The sequence below is a fragment of the Haliotis rubra genome, unplaced genomic scaffold (genome assembly GCF_003918875.1).
Source record: "Haliotis rubra isolate DU_JTF1 unplaced genomic scaffold, ASM391887v1 Scf849, whole genome shotgun sequence".
Taxonomy (NCBI): domain Eukaryota; kingdom Metazoa; phylum Mollusca; class Gastropoda; order Lepetellida; family Haliotidae; genus Haliotis; species Haliotis rubra.
The window spans coordinates 133,388-159,423 of NW_025767578.1; the positions used below are offsets into that span (position 1 = coordinate 133,388).

Below are 26,036 nucleotides of genomic sequence, written 5' to 3' on the forward strand. Positions count from 1 at the left end.
AGAATCGTTGTTTTCAATAACATTGCGAAAAATAGTTTATAATTTTAATTCGCTACCGAGCATGTATTTCTGGATTGAAGTCTTTCCCAAAACAGCGTGTTCGTCGAAATTTCCCTATCACTTATGATAAAGGGATCAAAGGGATGAGTACTAAACAAACAACGTGTCACTTTGAGTGGACGAGTCAGCAGCGCCGTCAACTTCAATCGTTCGGATTAACGCAGCTGTTTACAACTTAATTAGTCCAATCCGTTCCGACTGACCAGCGTTCGGAGGCGGAAACTGAATCATCGGACTAACGAGGTGTCAATTATATACAATATATAGAGAGATGATTTGGTGCCTGGTGAGTAGCGTTCGGAAGTCGGTGGATTCGGATTAACGAGGACCGGATTACCGCGGCCTGACTGTATCTCCCTTCCATCGATTTGCATTCGCAAAACATATAATTTCTGTACAACTTAATTCTGATGTAATTTCCGTACACTTTATGTGACTCAATTATTCAAGATACAGAATTACTAACACAAATTATCTTACCTTTATGTAAATTACTTTAATTTCATTGGTCAATGACGCTTTAACAAGTTTCCGTGTCACCCCTCCTAAGACGTCATAAAATGACAAATGCAGTGCCCGGAGTTCGAAAAACCATTCGATTATCTGTTTTTGAGTTCATCATGTTCAGATTTATTTTACCGACTTTCACTGCTTTATTTAAACTATTTTATACATTGAATCGTTTGCACACTCAACTTAAACATAGTTCACTACTTCTATAGCAGTTTTAAGCTTGTGAGAATGTTTCACTGATATTAAACATTCAGTCAAGAGGCAGATGCCATTTTGTTTACATGAAATATAGTTCATATCGATCTTCAAAATAACAAAATAATATTTTGTTCATTTAACATGGCAGTAAGATAAATACGTTGCATGCGTCTCCCTCGGGTAATACGGTCTGATGTACGCCATTTTGTAGCAATGTCATCCCTTATCTACTGGCTCGCGTGACACCTCTATAAAGAGGCGTACATCAGACCGTACTGCCCTGGAGAGAAGCATACCACTTTTAGCACCAAATGACTTCCCACCGTTTGGCATTCCCAGCGGGAAACATAGAAAATGTTACTCGTCTGTAAGCAGGGTACATTGAAAATAATAGCAGAGCGCTCAGCCAATCAGAAAATGACATTTATGTGTGAGGTAAGATAATGGGTTATGTACCACTTGAGTAGTCTGTCACAAGCAAGGGACCTCTCCTCAAAGAAATCAGTGCTTAGCACTTGCCGTGACAATCAAAATGTTGAGTATTTTGTCTTTGACCATTTAAGGGTCAAATTTGCAGGAACACTGACCCCTTGCCATGCAAAACTTACACTTGTTTGGCTATGTTGTTCCTTACCACAGGTATATAGGATGGTGTGGAATGGAGTCTAACATACATTTGTTCAACTTTTGCTCCAGTTTGATAAACATTGCCATACATTTATACTATAAAGTTGAAGCCATGTTATAGTCCAACATAATAATATTGCTATGCAAAACAGGAGATATGTGTGCATCCTTTCTTAAAAACATATCTACAATTACTGGCCATTAAGGAGAATTTTTCTCTAAAATCAGGTTCATTTTATCAAAATCAAACACTATGTTCTGTGGGTGGCATTTTTTAAATCAGATCAGATTTCTGTGATACAATTTGTGTGACTCCAAACCTTGGATCATTCAAGCAAAGCTTCAGCTTCATTGAAAGGTCTTGCAGTTTCAGAATTATTAAACATCAATATATGCGACTAATTCATGCATCCGTACCTGCCACAGCACTGACAAACTCCAGGGGTCGAGCAGATTCGTAGATGTTTTCACACTCTGCACGACACCTTTCCTCCTCATGGTAAAACTCAGTGATGGCCAGCTCCATGTTGGTTTTAACCCCTTCCCAGTCATCGCTGTTGTAGGCCATCAACCCTCTGACATAAGCTTCCTGAAACAGATGAACAACAAAGTTAAACATTACCACTGTTGTAGGCCATCAACCCTCAGAGATGAATGGAATCGTTAAGTTAGAGCTGACACTGATGTTGGTGTTACAATGCCTTGAGAGTAAAACTGATATTGATGTTGGAGTCACAACATATTGACAGTAGTACTGATATTGATGTTGGAGTCACAACATCTTGACAGTAGTACTGACATTGATGTTGGAGTCACAAAATCTTGACAGTAGTACTGATATTGATGTTGGAGTCACAACATCTTGACAGTAGTACTGATTGATGTTGGAGTCACAACATTTATCTGATATTGATGTTGGATCTTGACAACAGTACTCTTGATGTAGTAGTACTGACATTGATGATCAAAGACAGTAGTACATATTGATATTTTCGAGTATACTGATATTATTGATGTTGGAGTCACAACATCTTGACAGTAGTACTGACATTGATGTTGGAGTCACAACATCTTGACAGTATGACATTGATGTTGGAGTCACAACATCTTGACAGTAATACTGATATTGATGTTGGAGTCACAACATCTTGACAGTAGTACTGACATTGATGTTGGAGTCACAACATCTTGACAGTAGTACTGATATTGATGTTGGAGTCACAACATCTTGACAGTAGTACTGATATTGATGTTTATCGTACAATATATAGCGTTCTCGGCAGGATAAAGCCAACAGATATTTTCGGTATTCGTTGGGGTCATATACGGATATCGATGCAAATTAGAGAGGTCATATGCAAATGTTAGGGACTACTTTCACAGTGTAAACAAACATGGCGTCACATGTCGGCGATCGCGACCGTATTGATGACCGTGGTTACAGTACTGTCAGTGCTTTGATCCAAGAAAATTCATGTCTGGTTATGATAGATGGCGTGGATTACGACACGAAGACAGAAATTCATAGGCCTACGAAGATACCAAAACCAGTTCCCGACAGACTGACAGTGTTAGCGAGCTGACGGCACAGGAATTCAGGTGCAGAATGTCATGCGAACATTTAAGTGTATTTGTTGTTCAAAAGGTTAATTGAAGGTTTCTGAAGATCCACACGAGATTGTTGTTATTTTTCAAAAGATTGTTGACAACAATACGTGCATTTACATAAAATCTTACTGAGAACTAGATGACCTAACCCAGTCATTTGAGTGATCAGAAGAAAATTGTGTCACAAAGCTTGTGACGTAACATATTACTACGCGCATATTTGTGACGTCATAGATATCTATGCACAATCCATGAAGTTTAGTTTCATGATGTGTGGCAATTAAATCTTGAGAGTAGTACTGATACCTTGAGAGCAGAACTGATATTTGTTTGGTGACAACACCTTGAGAGTAGTACTGATATTGATGTTTAGTGACAACACCTTGAGAGTAGTACTGATATTGATGTATAGTGACAACACCTTGAGAGTAGTACTGATATTGATATTTAGTGACAACACCTTGACAGTACCACTGATATTGATGTTTAGTGACAATACCTTGACAGTACCACTGATATTGATGTTTAGTGACAATACCTTGACAGTACCAATGATATTGATGTTTAGTGACAATACCTTGAGAGTAGTACTGATATTGATGTTTAGTGACAATACCTTGAGAGTAGTACTGATATTGATGTTTAGTGACAACACCTTGAGAGTAGTACTGATATTGATGTTTAGTGACAATACCTTGACAGTACCACTGATATTGATGTTTAGTGACAATACCTTGACAGTACCACTGATATTGATGTTTAGTGACAATACCTTGACAGTACCAATGATATTGATGTTTAGTGACAATACCTTGACAGTACCACTGATATTGATGTTTAGTGACAACACCTTGAGAGTAGTACTGATATTGATATTTAGTGACAACACCTTGAGAGTAGTACTGATATTGATATTTAGTGACAACACCTTGACAGTACCACTGATATTGATATTTTAGTACCACTGATATTGACGTTTACTGACAACACCTTGAGAGTAGTACTGATATTGATGTTTAGTGACAACACCTTGAGAGTACCACTGATGTTGATGTTTAGTGACAATACCTTGAGAGTACCACTGATATTGATGTTTAGTGACAACACCTTGACAGTACCACTGATATTGATGTTTAGTGACAACACCTTGAGAGTACCACTGATATTGATGTTTAGTGACAACACCTTGACAGTACCACTGATATTGACGTTTACTGACAACACCTTGAGAGTAGTACTGATATTGATGTTTAGTGACAACACCTTGAGAGTAGTACTGATATTGACGTGACATCAACATCAATATCAGATGCCAACCAACACAAGATCTTGACAGTAGAACTGCTGTTACACAGATCTCTTGAGAACAGCTTAAAAATAGAAGAACAAAAAATGCACTATTGGTTATTTAGCCATTTTGTATGACCATGTTTTTCGTGAAGGCAAGATCACCTTGGACAAACGTGATGCACTGTGGGACATCCATCTGAAAGTGCCCGCAACATATTTGAAGGGTACTTTTAATGTCATTTGAAGACCCCTCAATCAAATATTTTGAAAAAAAGAGAGTCATTCTACACCCCAAAAAGTAGAAGTGACAATTGAAGCAGCATGCTAGTAAATATAAGGTGACATAATCCCTCTTCGCAAATTATCAAATCAAACTTAAAAAGTGAAGGTTGTAGTTTAAGGTGAAGTTAAATGTCAACAAAAGCATGACCAGTCAATCTGCACCTTCCCAAGATGATGCTTTGTGTCAAATATGAAGAAATACAGTGAATCGTTTGTGAGATGTCTGGCTGACGAGGTGAACATGTACGTTAACAAGCATTGTCACTAAGGTGACATAATCCCCTGCCGCAAATTATCAAATCAAAGTAATGAAAGTTTAAGTTAAATGTCAACAAAAACATGACCAGTCAACCTCTCTTGATGTCTTGCTCTTTAGGTGTTCAAACACACAATTATTTTCAAGACTGACTTTGACATGAATGTCATAGTGTATGAAATATGCAAAAATAGTACTAAAGAAATTGCTTGTTGAAAAACATTTAAGGGAAGTCTTGAAAGTCCTTGAAGAAGATCCAGTGAACTGTTTTTGAAATATCTTGCTGACAATTCAGGTTAACATGCTCAAATCTTCAAAGTGTCTCTGTGACCTTGAAAATTAAGTGAAGGTCACCAAAATCGACTGGGCCCTGCGCCTTCCCTAGATAAAGCTTTGTATTGAATATGAAGAAAATCCAGTGAACGGTTCTTGAGATAGCTTAACATGCAGGTAAAACGTTAAAGTCCCCATTGTGACCTTGAAATTAAGGTCAAGGTCACCAAACCTGACTTGGACCTTTCTTATACTGTGATGAACCTAGATACCAATTATGAAAACAATCTAGTAAACGGTGTTTAAGATATTCCAATTCGTACGTACGTACGGACAGAGCCTAATACTATATCCCCCGCTTCGCGCTATACGTGCGGCGGGGGATAACAAACTGAAATATTCAATGTGTCGCTGTGACCTTGAATGACTGACTTACTGACTGACTGAGTATGGTTTTACACCGTTTTTAGCAATATTCCAGAAATATCACAGCAGGGGACACCAGAAATGGGCTTCACAAATTATTCCCATGTGGGAATCGAACCCGGGCCTTTGGCGAATGCTTTAACCACTTGGCCACCACAACACCCGTGTGACCTTCAAGAATACATGAAGGTCACCAAAATCAATATAGCCATGCGCCTTCCCTAGATGAAACTTGGTGTCAAATAGGAAGAAAGTGAACGATTCTTGAGATATCTCGCTGACAATCTAAACATGTAGGTTAACATGCTGAAGTCTTCAAAGTATAACTGTGACCTTGAAAAAACATGTGAATGTCACCAAAATCGACTGGGCCCTGCGTCTTCCCTAGATGAAGCTTATTGTTGAATATGTAGAAAATCCAGTGAATGGTTCTTGAGATATCTCGCTGACAAGCTTAACATGCAGGTTTACATGCCGAAATCTTCAGTGTCGCTGTGACCTTGAAATTATGTGAAGGTCAACTGGGCCTTGCACCATCCCTAAATGAAGCTTGGTGTCAAATATGAAGATAATCCAGTGAACTGATCTTGACATATCTCGCTGACAAGGGTAAAATGTTAAAGCCCCCTTCTGATCTTGCTATGAAGGTCAAGGTCACAAACCTGACTTGGACCTTTCACATACTGTGAATAACCTAGGTACCAAATAAGAAAAGAATCTAGTCAACGGTTCTTAAGATATTCCAATTCGTACGTACGTACTGACTAATGGGCGGGCGGAGCCTAATACTTTATCCACCGCATCGCGGATGTTCAATACAACAATGTCTTGTGTACTTGCATAGTGAAGCATAGAGACAAACTAAAGAAACTTGGCTGTGCAAATGTGAGAGCAAAATTGAAAAAAGATGCCATGCCAACTAATTTGACAGAAGAAATTTGACAAACGCGACCTGCCGATGGGAAAGCTAAGGGTTGTTCAAATATGTTATTGTGTGACAATAAGCTATCATAAAATACGAATGTGGCGTACATTTTAATATGAAATGGCATTGGGAACAACACCAGGGGCCTTATGGCACATATTAATCCCACATGGCACAATACCATTCAACACAAGGTAACGATAGTTTAACCATATTTATGTTGTGTGATGACACAAGAAGTACAACTTACTCAATTAACCTTTTCTCCTTAAGTTTGGCATGGATAGACGAGAATGTAATTCTACATACATTTAAATTATACCTCATATTCTTGTAGGCATTGTTTTTTTTACGCAGAGATTTAGATTACAGTGTGTATTGTCTTGTAAACATTGTGTGAAGCCCATTTCTGATGTCCTTCGCCGTGATATTGCTGGAATATTGCTAAAAGCAGCATAAAAGCCAACTCACTCACTTGTAAACTAAGCTGGAAATGGCACAAGCTACCTCAAAATCTCCAAGTGATTCAGTTAAAATATCCCATGTATAATAACACTTTTGATGCTATGATTGGAAGAGAGTTTAGTTTTATGCTGTTTTAGCAATCCAGCAATATCACGGCGTAGACTTCAAAAAATGGGCAACACATACTGTACCCGGGTATTTGATGTGGCTAGCGAATACTTTAACCACAAGGCTACCCCCCCACCCCTATGATTGGAAGATATATACTATTTAAAGAGGCAAAAGTAACTGTGACCAGGGACTGGGATAGATAACTTTGACAATGGGCCATTTTCAGGATTATTAGCCATTTTCTGAATTTAGAGTGAGCCACTGACCTTGTATCAATAGCAAAGTTCAAAATTTTAATGGGACATTTTTTATTCTAATGTGCAAAATGGCCCATGGCCCCTGCCATTCCTGATCCCTGTGTGACTGACTTTTTTCTGCATTATTAATTTTTGAAATCTGAATTTGAATTTGAACTGTACTAACATGACTGAAACACATATATCCAGAACACAATCACAGCCATTCTGCACACTTAGCTTGCTTGTAGAGTGTGTGAAGGACATTGTTTGAGAACTGCATGCACAAGATCTCTATAAAATTTTATGACTCTTGATCCCGGATCATGTTCACTTTTATCGTTGTCAACAGACTCTGTTGTCAGAAAAATAAGTCATTTTTGCATTTTATTTGCACATCAGTATGCCAAGGTTGACTGAAATTGAGAGATGGAGAGATATTGGTATGATTGAAGCTGGTACAACTCAACGTGACGTCACACCACTCTTTAACATCAAGAGAAACACGATATACAATTTATGGCAACGTTATCAGCGGAATGCCAACGTTCAAGACTGTCCCCTAAGGGGAACGTCCACCAGTGACCACGCCTCATAATGACACATGGATCCTTACAACCCATCTCCGTAACAGGTTCCAACCTCCAACACTCACAGCCCAGCCCAGGTAGTAACAAGAATGGAACAAATGGAATCTTGGCAAGGACTGTTGGAAGATGCGTGGCTGCTCCTGGGATGCATGCACGACGTCCTGCCAGAAGACCAATTCTGACGCAGCAACACCAGTGTTTACGATTTCAGTGGTGCTGACAGCATTTGGGATGGAGAGTATGTGAGTGGGGAATGGTTCTCTTCACCTACCAGTCACATTTTTTGTCGCATTGCTCTAGTACGAGACGTCACGCGTATTAGTTGTGGTCCGATTAATTAAAACAATTGATGATTGGTCGCAGTGATCAAATGAACAAGCAATTGATCATGTTTTCTCGTAATCGAACACAAACAATTTTGGAACACTTCTTTGCATTAACAATGTATATTAATGTCATTAAATTAACATTTTATAAGCACTGCAAGCTCGTTCCAAATCATGACTGAATTTATGTTCATTACAAGGGCTGAACATTGCTCTGATTCTCATATTGCGATATACTGCAATAATTTAGGAGATAAAGGCAGAACAGAAGTGGCACAATGAAGCTTTTGTGCAGCCTGAAAAAAACTGAATGGACTCAGAGAACACAAAGGCCTGATTTATAAATACAGAGCTTCATAAGCCAAATTCATACAAGTGTATAACAATGGCGGTTGGGATAAAATCGATGTAAGCATGTGCTGATGGAAACACCTGTGACTTGTGATAGACTTGTTGTACAGGTGAAAATGGTTGTATCTATGCCCTGGCAATGATAAAAGGATGTTAACCATACATGCTGTGTTTGTTTGGAATTGAAATCAAACACCGGTCTGGTTTTTGCAGAGCTCATGGAGCTGATAAAAAACTCTTCCAGATTCTTAATGTTAGGAAGACGGACTATCTAAATGAGAACAATACATTATGTAGAAACAATAAAAAAAATTAAACCAAAACACTTTTAGGGATGATTTCACATATTACTACTTCCTGTAAGCTGAACAATGACTACTGTGAGTGAACTGAAAGCACAGTTGTGGACTGAGAAATTATTCATCAGGAACAATTACATGTATTGTTAGTAATTATTAGTAAACTTACCTCTGGATTATGGTTGCCTTATTCCTGTGGTTTCCACAGATACATACAGAATGGAAATGAAAATTTTAACTAAGTCATAGCTATCCCTAGTGGTATGCTTAAAGAACCAATAAACTTTGTTTTTTGTTACTCTTTTAACCATTACATATGAAAGATTTGTGGTTAGTCTTATGCGGAACACCAAATTTATTCTTTAAAAACTTGTGGTTAATTAATACCGAGCGATTAAAAGTGGTAAAAAGGCGCCTGCTTCCCTCTCGCCCGCCAACGAAACCACAGACAGGTTACGTAACTCTGTCGCCAGAGCACTGCAGTGACGTCATATGAGGAACGATTTTCAGTTAGTTGTATAGAAAATGTGTAGCACGCTCATCATTTTGATGATTTCTCGACATCAACGACGACATGCCGAATCGTTGCTTTGTCGTCAATTGCTCCTAGGGGTCGGGCGATGGTGTCCCCATGCACATATTTCCACAGGACCCGCGGTTCGTGCTAAATGGGTTATGTTTGTGAGTCTTGAAGCGGCGTTGTGGAAGCCTGAAACAATATCTTACTTGTGTTCAGATCGCTTCACGGAAGTTAAAAAATCAAAACTACTTACTAGTTGTAGTAAAATATGCATATGATTGATGACCATAAAGATTTTCTATGACACAACTTGTAACATAACGATTTCTTCCTCGGAAGTGAGGTTGTGGTCGAAGTAACAATAATATTTTAAGTAGTATTATATTGACACCCACCTCGCTGCCATACGCTATGCCATGCAAAATCCTATTGGCCATCAATAAAATACATATTTTACTACCAGTAGAAAGTAGTTTTGATTTTGTAACTCGGTGAAAACAAACCTAAATACCATTTATCCTCAGACTGGCGGATGTTCCCGACAGTAGCCATACATTTTAAAAAATAAAACAATCTGTTAGAATTAATGAGATTATAGTTTGTTTTCATCAAGTTAGAAAATCAAGACTACTTTCTACTCAGAGTTTGAATCTGTATTTGAATCATAACCAAACGGATTTTGCATGACACAACTTATAACATAACGATTTCTTCCACGGAGGCGAGGTGGGGAATTCGAAGTCACAATACTGCTTGATAAATTTCTTGCTACATTCCCATGGTTAATGTCCACTCACCAGTATGTAGATACTAGTCAATGTGCGTCTTTATATTTGGTCTTATAATCCTAATTAGTTTATTATCATACTTGTATGCATTTTGAAACTAAATAAAAAGCAGGCGATCTGCTGATACTTATAGTGAATTTATAACAGAACTGTAATATCTAGACATTTTATAGTTTGCCAATGTGAATCATAATTCGCACACACACCTAGTGCATGTTGTCTGTCTCATTACACTTCACACGGCGAAAACAATGATTCTGTTGAATGCTACGACAAATGAATAAAAACAAAATGCAAATATTAAAATTAAAACAGATTAAAGTTATAGGAACAATATCAGGCCATTACCTTGTTCGAGGAATGTATCCATCAATATCCACAAAACTGTTCCAAATGATGTGTCTTTTAACAGTTTAATATCTGAAAAAGTGATAAATCTTTTCAGGTATTGGTGTATAGTCTCATTGGTCACCCAAGATAGCACACCTGGCAACTAATTGCATAATGTCCGCCTTTCTTTAAAACAGTAATTTAGTTAGCCAATAATGGGCAATCAATCAATGTATTGCCGGTTAATCCTTTGAAAGAAGGGCGTTGTTTTTACGCAGACACCGACCACGACAGAGTGTATTCAGTATAGATTAGTAAATCTACATACATAAACACTACCTTTTGACAATTCCGCTGTGTAAGATAAAAGTAATTAATCAATCAGCCTGTTATCGGTTAATCCTTTGATCGATGTTTATAATGTTGAATATTTACTCCAGACCCAAGAAATGCCAAATGGGAACCTTTGTCGGGTAATCTAAGTGTGTTACCACTAATTATACCTGTTATAAATTCATTAACTGACCATCAAGTGAATGATGACAAATAACATGTGTAGGTTTATACCACCTAACACGGGTTACAACAAGGGAGTATTAATTGCTGTATTGCATGTGAAAACTTATGGGCCGACACTGTTTTGAGAATACAAACAGATTTTTACATGACATGATTAAATATCGAGGTAAAAAAACACAGAAATGGGATCAATTTGGATCAGTCATTATACAAATAGGGCCTAACGACACCAATCGATTTTGACAGAATCGTCTATGAAAACAAGTTGTAACTCGAAAACTAGGCAAAGCAGGAGACAAAATTAAATGACAGTAGATTGTGAGAACATATAGCTTTCATTTTCCACAACAATTGTCACGATTTCAGGTTTATACAAGCCTGTAAACAAGATAATTTAACCCCTAAAATGTAGATGAATTCTGCATCGGCCCTCAAAGCTATTCCTCATATGACGTCACAGAGGCGCGCCGCTCTGATTGGTTGAAATTTCGTTCGCGGGTGAGAATTGTGCACTGTTGTCAAAAAGGTCGATTTAAGTCAATTAAAGGTCGAAATGAGTAGTTTTAATGACGGGGTTTCATTTATAACGATGCCAGTTAGTGATTCATGTATTTGTACCCCCTAGGGTTTATGTGACCTTTAAAAGAGTTATGCAGTTATCTCCCTTAGCTGTGACGTCACAGTTGTTGAAAACCTCTCATGATTTTTCTGAAGAAAACTGACATTTTCTGCATCTCCTTGTGGGGAGGTAGGGTGGGCACTAGATCCCATAATCCAGAGGTAAGTTTACTAATAATTACTAACAATACATGTAATTGTTCCAAATTATAGGCGTAAACATTCCCTCTGGATTATGGTTGCCAGTATCACACATAAGGAAAGAGGGTTTATGCAGATGATGAATACAGCAATACCACTAATTATCCCGCTATAGTCTATGACATAACAATTAGGGTAACTATGACTTAGGTGACGAAATGTAATATATATGGATTACCTAGATCATTCCCTGGATATTCCAGTATTCAATTACCTAAAGGGAAGGATCATACTCGTGAGGGAGAAATATTTGGTGTTTGGAGAAGACTGTGATGCCACTTCTGGTCCAATACGTCATATCCGGTTCTGTAATAGTCTATTTGACTGATTCTCAATTTAACCAGTTTCTGTGACGTCACTTCCTGTTCATGACGTCACTTCCGGTTCATGACATCACTCCGGTTCATGACGTCACTTCCGGTAAGTGATTTCAAGTCTTCTCGTAGATTATTTAACTGGAGTAATAAACTGCTGCAGATATAATAATTCCACTTACTGGTGATAAATATTAGCAGATAACGTTCTTCAAAGATCCTCATCCTTCCGTTTACTGTTAACCTGTTTCCTCCCTCAGTCCAAAATAGTGAACCACTGCTGAGTTTGGATATATCTGCACCCCTTCTTTTCCCCTCAAGGGGAAACAGGTGGAGGAGAGGCGCTGCACTGCCACTAGAGGAGGCTCTCGAAGGATGGAGTGACCTTTCGCAAAAGCAAATTGGTGTAGAGATTAGATATTAGGATGCTATATCCTCCTGTAAAGGTGATTGACTAAAGTCTATGGCAAAAAATTCTGATATTCTGGAACTGGAAGCTGTAGAAATGACAAGTAGAAAACCCACCTTTTAAGGAGAAGAAATGTCAATGAATTTTCCTGAATAGGTTTGGAAGACTTCTGGAGAGACTACAGAATTAGACATAAAGCCAACTTGGGGAAGATTGTAGGACTAGGAGCTGAAAAAAAATATATCTTAACTGGAATGATCTAATCGGCTGTTAGAACCACTGCTAGTCCTTGTATATCTCAAACAGAAGCGATTGCTGATCTGTAGCCCACCATAGTACCGTGTTTCACTGTCTTAACGTCACTAAGATAAAGGAGAAATCTGCTAAGAAATCGTTGAGATAGCCCTGAATCTGAATTCCCCTCAACATAAAAAACAATGAAAAATATCCAGAGATTGTTGAAACAATTTCCTCATTGGATTGTCCTGGAAGATTCTTATTTCCAGTCAAGAGGTGAGATGGTTCTATAGCTGCCGAATGGTCTAACACAATCACTTGAGTGTGATTGGCATCAGAAAACGACCTGAAAAACGATGTCCAAAGAGGAGTGGGCAAGCATCCCTCATGGGCTGACATGGCCACCATGGTATCTTGATTAATTGCCATATGATCGTCAAAACCTGGGTGAGAAAGCTACCCGATTCCCAAGACAAGGCAAGCGTCGTATGGATATCGATCTAGTATGCATGGTCTAGAACCTAAAACTCCCTAGGACTAGGAGTAACGTGATTTGTGAACGAAAGTTTGGGATAATTTTGAGGACAGGTGTGAGAAATCCCTATCAATTTGAAACACTGGCAGGGAAAAAAACAACCCCATCCTATCAAGGTTGACATGGGCTTGTCTATTCAACTCCTAGCCGAGGATGCTAAGCCTTCGTATTTGCAATATATGGGACTGAATTGTTCAGCCACATTGTGCAGTGAAGGCAGACACGAAATCACGTAATAATTTCCCACATGGTGCATAAAATTCTTACAGCGCATCTCCAATGGTGCGTCATATTTCTAAAAAAACGTACGTTCATAGGAAAAATTCACTAATCAATGCGCCGTTGATTAAACCCATGTCCGCCCGTAACACTCTACAACCTAACAACACGATGTTTACGGCGCCCATTTACAATGTATTAGCTCTCGGCCAATCAGCTTCATTCAGTCCGCAGTAAATACTATGTATCAGCCAACGAAATAATTTGTTATATTTTAGCTTACACAAGGTCTAAGCTGGTTTCCAAGCTGGTTCCCGGCTCCCTGTGCGCACGCGAAATTGCGCCACATTGCATATAATGCGATAAGCGAGACGGGGCCCAGCTTAACACATGGTCGCAAAGCATGGCAGAAGTAGGCAGACCAAACGGAAGATGCCATTAGCGTGTTTAGGGAGATGAGGATGATGAAGAAGTAAACTAACGACAGAATACACCTTCCAAGATCCGTCAGAATGCAGAGGGATAATAGGCACTTGTTAGAACAATAAATGTGCCCTATAACACGCCTTTTCCAGGTACAAGGCACATGCTCAAGGTGTTGACATGTTACCTTTTATTACCCCTGATAACCCATGCTGCCAAAATGTAATAGAAAGTTGAATAACCACATGATTTATCCCACCAGGTACCCTGCTAGGTTATATAGAGGCAATTTGAATAAACTCACTTGCCTGTATTCAGTGACTGGATATTGGTCTTGTTTCCAACCTAACGGTATATCGCCCATGCCTTCCGTGGAACGCTCAGCTGACTGTGCATTCTGGCCAGAAAACGCACGTGTCATCCCCGTTATCTGATTCATGCACTTGGCCGTGACCAGGTCAGACTCATGTGCTACCTGAACTGCCGTCGCCTCGCGGGATAGCAGATTGATCTTGAACTGTGGCCTCGAATATAGCCGTGGTGTTTCTAATTCAGTAATAGAAATAATAATGATACTGACAAGTTATATATCGCGAAATCCAACCACAAAGTGGATGCTCAAGTGCTACAAAGTAAGGTTTGAGTTAATAGTACAGTGAAAAAGATGCGTTGAAAGATGTGATTGAATGCAATAAAACATGGAAACAGTTATAGCGAGGAACAGTCTATTCCACAGTGATGGCGCGCAACCACTGAAAGAAAACTCTTAATAAGAGGCCCAGATGATGAAAAATATATATCCTTTTGTACCATGCCAAGTGGACAGATTGTCAAGTGGAGACGAGATCGACAACTCCCTGACTCAGAGTTTGTCGTAGGCATAAAAAAAATTAGGAGTCATAATGACTCTCTAGTGTCATATGAGAAGGAGTCATGGACATGTTTAGTGAGCCAACGTCAGTTTGGAACTGTCATCAAGACATCAAATGTTGATTGTTTAATAACGACAAACAAAACAAAATAAGACATGTCAGGTATTTAAGCAGTACCGAGCAGTCAAAAAACAACAAAAACAAAACAAAACAGTCGTCGCATAGAAACCAAGTTAGATTATCTGAACTAAGGGCCCAGTAGCAGTTCGTCAACAATGACGCAAGCATGCCTTAGGGACTGGAAGGGGCACATTATAAATATGCATTTATTATTATTATTATAATTATTATTATCTCATTTCTTTTAGAACCTTGCACAAAGCACAGACTTCCAATGGAGGCTTCCTGTCATTCAGACCAAAACAAATAATTGGCCACCTTACCCAAAGGCAACCACCAGTCAGAGATCACAACACATTATTATGATGTCCTTAAATGAACTGTTCCTTTTCAGACCATGGTACTTTATTTAATGTTCCCAAATTCCCACCCATATCAGGTTTCTGCTTGATAAGGTTAGAACCCCTAGAATTGTAATAATCATTTTCTATCCGGAAATGAAACAAAACAGTAACGTCTTAAACATTTGTGCACCCTGACTGAAACAAGTCTGTACATTTGGTTGTTTCTTCAAAGGACATGTGTATTTCTGATCAAAAGCACATTCAATGTCAAACTTAAGATTCACATGACATAATGTATTTTCACCTTTCAAAATATTTTTCTTCAAATGTACAGTCCGTTTGAGTCAGACACGGACCGATGAATTGCAAATTTTATCATTGTACAAAATTGCCACATACATATAAATAGTACACGTTTATCATTTACTAATACCCAACAGCTTTCTTATATTTGAAAATTGTCCAGACTCCACCCAAAAAGTTGTTAAAGAAACTATCATCATTGAAAACGCAAAAGTTGTTATCTGTTGCGGCGGGGTGAAACCGCAGAAACGGAACAGCCACTATCTCGTCGTACACGGGATACACATGCCTGATGAAAAATGAAGTTGAATGCTGACGTGAAACAGTTGATGATTAAAGTGTACGATTTTTTCCGTGCTGAAGCCGAAAGGGGCAAACCATTTTATGCCATTAATAAATTCCGTGAGCGGGCAGCAAAAGCTTTAGGAGTATCAGCAAGGGTACTGACAAATGTTCTGGAACACAAACATTGTGAGGGTGATGCGAAGCAGGTAGGGGCCGTGTAAAAATCACACAAATTAAAACATTTGGACAACTTTCAAAAGAAATTTGTAACGCAGTCTATCAACAAGCTCTATTCTGAAAACAAATACGGGTCATTCTCAAAAAAAAGGCCAAATTCATGCTATGAAAAATTTGAAAATACAAAGCATCATACTGAATTATCTCTTTATTGTTTTGAATGGTCAACACATTAAAAAATGCAGTCATGATAATTTGCACACAGGAAAGTAACAAAATATTTTTAAAATAAACTTTTTAAAGTATCCACTGAAAAAAAAACGTCAGTGGTGTAACAAGCATAAAAGTAATATTTTTCAAACTTTGATGTGAGATCAGGAATTTTTCACTTTTGTCACTATTTACAAACTATTTTTTTTTAAAATATAAATTAAATCATTTCATTATTCTCACAAATTTAATAGTAAATTTGGCCAAAATGTCTTGGTGTGAGAAGAATGAAATGGTAACATATGATATTTCTTCTGATATAACTTGTATACTTAAGACTGAAGATATGTTATGTATACATTGATATTAAAGCTGCTTTCAGTTATCATAAAATATCAGTCTAACTGTTAAATTATTCTTTTGAAATAATTAAATCTTAGCAAATACGCATGTTACACCACTGATATTGTTTGTTACCCCGCCTGTTACACCACTGAACTTTCTGCAACTTACTAGAGCAGAAAACCAAACCAACAGCCATATGATGCTTTGAATTACTTAAAGGTCACAGGCAACCAAAAAATCAAACATAATTAAAACACAATTATCACTTATTCATGACATATAATATACATTGCTGGTTACGAAAAAATATATAAACAAAATTATAAGCGTACAATTGCAAATCGAAAGTGCAAAATTGTGTACTTCAGTTTACTTCCCAAGAAACGAAGCAGCCGGGATACCGAACCCAGTCAGAGCGGGTGGGTGTGCACTCAAGTGTAACGGCTGGTTCATCTGCAGATGCCTTCACGGCTAATTGTGTGTATATATATAGAGAGATGTTGGGTTTTGTAAATACATGCTCATTTTTTTTCATCTCGTTATTTTTCAACTTTATAAGTTGAATTTGCATTTTTGACGATTTGTTTCGGTATGTCCATACCGAAAGGTATCAGAATCTGTAAAGTTGTGTTTTACGTTGCATGTGACCTTTAATAATCATCATTGGAGAACAATTTTCAAAATGTGGCATTGAAAAACAAATAATATCAAACAGGTAAGAATAAAATTTACAAATTCAAAGAATACTGTGACACCAATGACATGTTGTGTTACACTACTGACTTTTCTTTACCTTACTGCAAAGATAAATCCAAATTAATAGCCTTTAATTCATAATCAACAGATTTGAACAGCTCAATAGCAAATTCTGAACACTCAGATTTTAAAAGGTTTTTCAAAAATATTATAACAAAACAAAACAATTAACATGATGTAGTAATATTGTTACACCAATGACATCTTTTGTTACACCACTGATTTTTCTTGAATTAACTTCAACGATAAATTCAAATTAATTGCCTTTAATTGATCATTAACAGAGTTGAACAGATCAATAGTAAATTCTGATCACTCAAGACTTTAAAAGGCTTTTCAAAAATAATATTAAAAGCAATAAAAATGTAAATTTTTGAGTAAAATTGATATTTTATACTTATCCTGACTCATGCTCTTTTGGTTGTCTTCTTCTTGCGAACATAGTGGAACACTTGTATCTCCCTTATTGAAGCTCCCTTCAATGTAGAATCACTAATTAATACTCACTACGAGTTGCCTCCCTTTGTCTCTGCGCGGGAAAAGGTGGCGCCACCCTCTGGCCTCATGCTTCACTCTCTCCTGATTTTGCGAGCCCAACACTTGAATTTACAGGGAAATCCAAAGTGTTATGTGGGGAGGATGGGAGGGCTTACCTCATGAGTCAGGATAAGTATAAAATATCAATTTTACTAAAAAAATTACATATTTTTCCTTATCCTGACTCATGCTCTTTTTCTTGTAGTATCCGACGGAATCGGAGGTGGGACAGAACAGAATACTTTGGATTTATAAAATTAATTAGTGATTTATATATATATATCTGTAATAACCCCCTAACGGGAACTTGTAATGGCACTGAATTAGGATCATTCCTGCTACTATAAACCATCAGTTTATACACTGCCATAGGAGGGGTATTACCATAATAATATACTATGAACATAGCAATAAAGGTATAAAAAACGACTCCAACATGGAGAAGTTATGCAAATGTACATAAACATCAGTACTGGGCTTAAGGCTAGGTAGACTTAAGCTAGGTATATCAATAGCCCGAACAACTCCGTAGAGTTTAAAGCTAGATAATACTGGTATGAATATACATAATAATCTCGTAAGACTATGTCTTATCGTCTACGAGGGACTGTCAACTGCTGTGCGAGGACCATAGGACCGAAATGGTGAATACCTGAGACGTCCTCGGTGGTGATATCTCTCAGATAGTGATTAGCAAACACCATGTCGGATTTCCAAAAACAGCCCTCCATGATGGTATTTAGTGAACAGTTACCATGTAGCGCAAGCGTGGAAGCTAAGGCTCTGATCTCATGAGGATTAGCGGCTCTTGGAGGGTCCAGTCCTGCAGCCTTATAGGCGCGGAGTATGACAGTTCTTATCCATATAGATATGGTGGTACGAGAGACCTCTGTCTGATTTGTAGCCGCTAAAGGGATGAATAATCGCTTGAGATGTCGGCGTCTCGATTTGGAACATCGTAGATAAATTTTGAGAGCTCTGACTGGGCATAGAGATAAGTCCAGCGTATCTTGAGATCCGAGAATCGAGGATAGTGCAGGGATATGGAATAATCTGTCTGGTTGACCTGGCAATTGATTCTTGGCAATAAAATCCCATCGCAGTCCCAAGTGCACTGTGTTATGATTGTCATCAAACTGTATCCTCTCATAATCTAGTGCGTGAATTTCTGACATCCTGGCTGCCGTTGCTGGCGATAACAGGAATACCGTTTTCTGTGAGAGAAATTCAAAAGTCGTTGATTCTAACGGTTCATAAACTTCACTTGTGAGGTGTTGGAGCACTATATTTAGATCCCAAGCTGGCGCGTGGAACTTTTGTTTCTGATCTTCCAAATGAAAAGAGCGTAGTAAGGCCAGTAACTCTGGCGTCTTAAGTAGCTTGACACCCGTTCTCATAGTAATGACCGAACTAAGCGGGGCAAGATATGTTGACAATGTGGAGCCTTTCAAATGTTTATTTTGGCGTAGGTAACACAGATAATCAGCCACGTGTGGATGTGTAGCATTTCTCGCTGTAAATCCATTTTTTTGCTGCGTAATTTTCGAAACTTTGCCACTTGTCGTCGTACAAGTTACGTGTAGAATAGTGTAAGGCAAGCGTGACTGCTTTTGCCGCTCTTGTTGAATATCCTCTCTTGTTCAAACATACTTTAATACAGTCCATACGTGAAGTTGGAATACTTCTGGGTTTCCGTGCGCTTGTTTGGTGTGAGGATGTACTAGTAGATTCGAGCGCTTTGGTAGCTTTAGTGTTGGTTGTCCGATTTCTTGAATTAGAATGGGAAACCACGTTCTGGCTGGCCAGTAGGACGCGACCAAAGTCAGTTGTAGCCTCTGTGTTTGTCTGATTTTCTGTAACACTTGAGGGATTAGCGCTGGCGGCGGAGCAGCGTCTGCAGCGTTGAGGCCTTCCCAGGATATGCTTAGAGCATCCGTTGCCCATGCTTGTGGATCCGGGACTGGTGATACGAATGTCGTTAGCTGATTGTTGAAGCGAGTGGCGAATAGATCTACTAGCGGCGCTCCTATTTGCTTGATAATCTGTGCAAAGATTTCTGTATGGAGCATCCATTCTGTCGGTGACGGTAGGCATGGCCGAGAGTGTGCGTCTGCTAGTACATTCTTGGCTCCATGAATGTGACATGCTCTGACATGTAAGTTTAGATCGTTGATTAGATCGAACAGTTGAAAGCATAAAGTCAATATGCTCGATGATCTCGTTAAGCCTTGTTTGTTCACATAATACGCCACTGTTGAGTTGTCGGTATGAATCATCAGATGCGCCTTTCGTAGAATGGTGCTCCAATGACGTATGGCGGCTGATTACCGCTTTCATCTCTAACATGTTTATATGGAGCTTGCTTTCTTGCTGATTCCATATGCCTGAAGCCGTCCGGTTGGCGAGATGAGCTCCCCAACCCTGGAGCGACGCGTCTACATAAAGATGGGTTTCGAATTCCGGCTCTGTTAAATAAATGCCTTCGCAGACATTCGACCTCCTGGTCCACCATAGTAGATGAGGTCTGAGGTGTACGGGTAGACTGAATGGTTGTAGGTCGTCGAGATGCGTATTGATGAAGACCTGTAACGGGCGTAACTGTAGTCTGCCTCTGAGTGTCATATCTTGGGCTGACGTGAGGAGACCCAATAGACTCTGCCACTGTCGTAGTGGTAACGGAGAGAGTAGATCTGGCGGAATGGTCTGTTGGATCTTGAGCCATCGGTCTTCTGGTACGACGATACGGTTGAGAGTCGTGATAAATCGAATGCCTAGAAATTGCAGATCTTGCGAGGGTACTAGGTCCGACTTGAGTAGATTTACTAACCATCCCAGCTGTGTTAGTAGCTTGATGATGTAGTTTAACTGTAGTTTGAGACGCTGTGGATCTTGATCTACTTGTATCCCGTCGTCGAGGTAAAACGCACTGCGTAGCCCTAGACGATGTAGGTAGGTGACGATAGGTTTCGTTACTCTTGTGAATAACCAGGGGGCCGATGATATTCCAAATGGGAGTACTTTCCATTGGTAATGCAGCCCGTCTAGTGTAAACCGTAGGTATTTCTTGGATTCGGGATGTATCGGGATGTGTAGATACGCATCTTGTAGATCTATACTGGCCATGTAATCCATGGGACGGATTAAGTGCCGTAATTGAGGTAGATGTATCATGCGAAACTTTGGTGGTTTGCGTAGATAATCTCTGTTGAACGTGCTCATGTTGTAGATGAGTCTGTATTTCTCCTTGGAGTTTTTCTTGGGTACTAGGAAAACTGGGGAGTAGAAGCCTGGTTCGACGTTTGCTTGATCTATTACTTCTATGGCCTGCTTGGTCAGGAGGGAAGTAACAGCCTCTCTTAACTTTGGTAGTTGTTGTGTCTGGAAGCCGAACTTGTGAGGGTTGACTGTCAGCGGAGGCGTGGCTTTTAGTTGGATACGATATCCGTTTTGAAGAATGTTGGAGACATATGGGTCTTGTAACATTCCCCAGTTCTCCCAGTGTAGTTGAAGGCGTCCACCCACTTGTGACGGTTGTACTGGAATGGCTGGGGGTGGAAGACTCCAGTCGTTCCGAACCTGACTTTCAATGTTTATAGTTGCGGGAACCTCTGGGTGCCCTGCCTCTTCCTGATCCTCCTCTGTAGTTGCCAAATGGGCGACGAAAAGAATCTTTTCCCCTGGAGCTGGCCATCTTCCTATCCCGTGCTCTCTGTAATCCAGTGAATTTAGATTTCCCTGAATATCTTTGTGAAGTCTGTCTGATGACGCTGGCTAGCGTGTCCATCGACTTAATCATAAGGACTTCTCTGGAATCCTTAGTGACTTCCTTGGAGACTTTGTCTATTCCTCCGTCGAAGATGGATGGAGCAGACCACGGGGCTGTATAGAGGAGCTGTAAACTGCTCACCCCAGTTGCAGGAAGCGAGGAGGCCTTGACGACGGGCTAAGGTTAACGCTGCTGAGACTGATGTGAGATGATCCGTTAGGAACTGCTGGTCCTCCTTTTGCATCAGTAGGGCCGAGTAGATCATCCTATCATCTTCAGAAGTCGTGTCACGAAATCTGGTGATAAGAGTCTCATTGATCGTTCTAGATCTATTAAGGCCAAAGAACATTCGCCTAGTCATGGTTTCTAACTGAACCAGCTTGCGATCGTCAATCTTATAGTTCTTATTCTTGACATCGCTGATCAGCTTGTAGTTATCATCAATGTCTTGTGCCTTGAGGAACGGTTCCATATTGTGGGTTGAAAACTTGTTTGCGTGGAACTGCGGTAAGTGTGCTGTTTGGACTTTAGTGGCTTTGTGGAAGGCTGTGTCCAAATTCTTTGGCACCGCAGCAATCGGGTCGATCGGAGGTAAGGTGATGGCATCAGCATCGTCCTCCTTCATCAGATAAGTATGCGCCGAGTTATCACTCTTGGAAGGTGAAGAAAGGTCTAGGTTGTTTACCATCCAATAACGTATCTCAGCGTCTGAGAAAATGATGCCTCCATCATCTTCTGTAATGGGATCGCCGATAAGAGATTGATGCTCTTGTGATGGTGGTCTATATGGTTCTATCGCTGTACAGGGTGACGATAAAGGAGACCTGACTTGGGACTTCTGTGAAGACCTGTGTGGAGACCTGCGTGGAGATCGACGTGGTGATCTACGAGGAGATCAGCGAGGTGAACGGCGAGGTGATCGGTATGGTCTTGGCGAACGGCCTGACGAGGTGCGTGTAAAGGTTGACCTTCGCGGAGATCTGTGAGGAGAATGCTGATAGCTTCGCGAAGCCCTTGTGGAATCCGCAGATGACCGTCTGGACGAAGATGATTTAGAACCTGCTACTGGTGCCCTTCGTGAAGCTCTTCGCGAAGCTTTAACTGTGTCCGGTTCTGGGGAGTGACGGCTTGACCTTCGCGAAGTCTGGGGGTCCGAATCTGAATCCAAGGATGACGTAGTCTTCCTTCTGGAATCTTTATGTGAATGATGATCATCCGAGTCTGGGGAAGGTGATGATCTTGAAACCCTTCGTGCAGGCTGTACATCTGGGTCCTTCGTGGAGGTGGACTGTGACTTCCTTCGTGAAGGTGGCTTGGTCGTGGCCGCTACGTTGACGGGGTGTCCCTCTGGGAAGTCGTCTGCGTTGGAGCCTTCGCGAAGGCTCTTCTGGGCTGGTTGCAGTCTGTAACGGTCCTCCATCATCTTCATGATTTGCTGTATCATGTCGTCTGGGACGGACTGCGACGAAGTAATCGATGCCCTCTCTGCGATGTTAGCGACGGGCCCCTCAGGTAGATCGTCGGACATCGGTGTAGACACATCAGGCTGCATGGCAATCTCTGCTGACATAACTGTTGCTGACACCGGTCGTTTCTTGTGGCGTAGATCGGGTATGATGATCGGCTGATCATCATACAGGCCCAGTTCAGCGGCGGGAAGAATCTCGGATGAGAAGGTTCTACGTGACTTCTTAGCTTTTCCCTGGAGGTCGACGCTGCCCTGGGGGTACAGAGTCTACGTTGTGAAGAAGTCGAGGCCCTCTTAGACTTTTGCTGCGATGACGGGATGTCTGTGGAAGCAGGATGCTTCATGGAGACGGCGGACTGCATCCCATGCCCCTCCTCCGAGGGAAACTCTAGCGGAACACCAGACGGGAGGGGGTCGTCCGACAGCAGCTGACTGGCTAGGGGGTCCGATGTATCGGCCATGACTAAAGCTTGTTTGCGTGACCTATCTGTTGCACGTCTCAAGACGCAAAAATGATATTTATTAAATGCAGAAATGGATAGATTAATACAATAACTGCAACGTGACGAAAATGCACAAGGCGTAGTACAGCTAGGGCATATTAAATGCGGGTCAGCAGCAGAAAAACGTAATCTACAAACAGTACAGATTTTCATCAACGTAAACTTAGCTGAACAAACACGGAATCCCGTGAATAAACAGTAGAATTACGAATAATTATCAATCCATATTAATGAAGGATACTAGCTACACCTCTTTAGTAACTAATAAGAGGTAAATAACTAAGAATAATCAAAGGATATAGTGTGCAGGGAGACACAGGCGCTCTCACATCCTGCTCACTGGGCGAAGAAGGAGAGAGTGAAGCATGAGGCCAGAGGGTGGCGCCACCTTTTCCCGCGCAGAGGCAAAGGGAGGCAACTCGTGGTGAGTATTAATTAGTGATTCTACATTGAAGGGAGCTTCAATTAGGGAGATACAAGTGTTCCACTATGTTCGCAAGAAGAAGAAGACAAGCAAAAGAGCATGAGTCAGGATAAGGAAAAATTTAACATATTGCAGTAACATCGTTACATCTTTTGTTACACCACTGATTTTTCTGAACTTTATATACTAATATACCAGAACAAATTACCTTCACAGACTTTACATGATTTAATGGCAATAAAATATACTGGATAAATAAAATGCAAAGCAGTTAAGTTCTGTGAACAAGTGTCTTAAATGAACATTTTGTCAGTGGTGTAGCAAAAATTGTCAGTGGTGTAACATTTTAACATGTTATACCACTGACAGTTACACCACTGACCTATTCCCACTTTTATGAACTTTATAACAATTAATGCTCCCTAACCACTGACCAATGTTGATAAATGTTGATGTTTCATTAACTTTGATGTACTTTAAATGAACAATGTTATGAAAAAGTACATATGAATAAGTAATCAGCCTTACACAACTGACTCGATAAAAAGTTATGATACAAAGTAGACTCACCAATTGCAACAAACTTCAACATCAAAATAAAATTTGGCCTCCACTAAACTCCTGCCATGAGGAGGAAGGCATCAGCAAAGGGACCAGTTAGTATTCCATATTTTACTCAAGGGGGATAATTATTAATGTCACAAATTTATATTCGTTACACCACTGACAGTTTGGACAGTCATTGTTTAATCATAAGTATGTGATTTTAATAATTTTTTTCGATATTTCATGCAGGAATGCGTTTTTTATATTGGTATTTCATTATAAATCTTTAAAAAATATATATAAATGGCCTGGAATTTAAACTTTATGGTATTGCAAAGTAATGTCGCTGTCCACTGACCGTGGTTTTCTTTCAAAATGATGATAAAAACCCAAATTTGTCCCAAAAATAACAAACAGGTACACCATTTTACATCATTATGAGGAACAGAATACATTTTTCTTTGATAATACGATTTCTGAAATAATATTTTCAGAAAAATGTGCTACTGACCAAAACTTGGGCAAATTTTGAGAATGACCCATACATGTCGCTGAAAATTTAAAAAAAGCATTTGAAGCAAGAACACAACCTCAGAGTATCAAAGTACACACTCTGGCGACTCTTACACTCTTTCGGGTATCGTTATAAGAAAATTTGGGGGGAGAATAGGTCAGTACTCTGTGAACGCCCTGATATCGTTCGCTTGAGAAATAATTTTCTCAGGGTTATAAAGAAGAAGCGCGAGGAAGGGTTCGAGCCAGTGTACTTGGACGGGACCTGGGTCAATGCCTCGCACACTGCCAGCAGTCAGTGGGTACCCGATGGGGGTGATAAGGGGTCACGTAGAAAGCTGCATCTAGGGAAAGGAGAGAGACTAACCATTCTCCATGCTGGTTGCTCCAGCAAAGGCTTTCTCCCAGGCTGCGACTTGGTATTCAGGGCAAAGTCCACAGATAACAGAGACTACCATTCCGAGATGAATAGTGCGGTTTTCCTCGATTGGGTTAAAAACAAGTTGGTACCAGCTCTACCAGAGAAGTCTTTTATCGTAATGGACAATGCCCCATACCACAGCGTGCAGGACCCCGACAGTAAAGCCCCGACATCGAACAGTCGAAAAGGTGATATGATATCATGGCTCGACAAATTTCAGATCGCACGGCCTTCAAAGGCAACGAAGCCTCAGCTAAATGAGATCACAAAAACCCACAAAGGTGAACCTTTCTACAAAGTTGACAGTTAAATAAAAATTAAGGGTCACGATATTCTGCGACTTCCACCCTATCACTGTGACCTTAACCCCATTCAAATGATATGGGGTACTGTCAAAGGAGATGTTGCCAGATCAAACACAACTTTTAGATTACGTGACAGAGGTTTTGGTTAAGGAATCCCTTAACAAAATCACGACTTAAACTTGGCAAAACTGT

General features: G+C 40.0%; 1 protein-coding gene across 2 annotated transcripts in view; it reads right to left on the reverse strand.

Annotated features, from left to right (window-relative positions):
- The window catches only part of LOC124262637 (prolyl 3-hydroxylase 1-like), an 86,460-nt gene that overhangs the window by 48,481 nt on the left and 11,943 nt on the right, over positions 1-26,036 (reverse strand). For both annotated transcript variants that reach the window (XM_046697142.1, XM_046697143.1), the window contains exon 3: positions 1,816-1,987. In XM_046697142.1, coding sequence (XP_046553098.1) covers positions 1,816-1,987 — 172 coding nt within the window. The remainder of the gene's footprint in view (positions 1-1,815; positions 1,988-26,036) is intronic.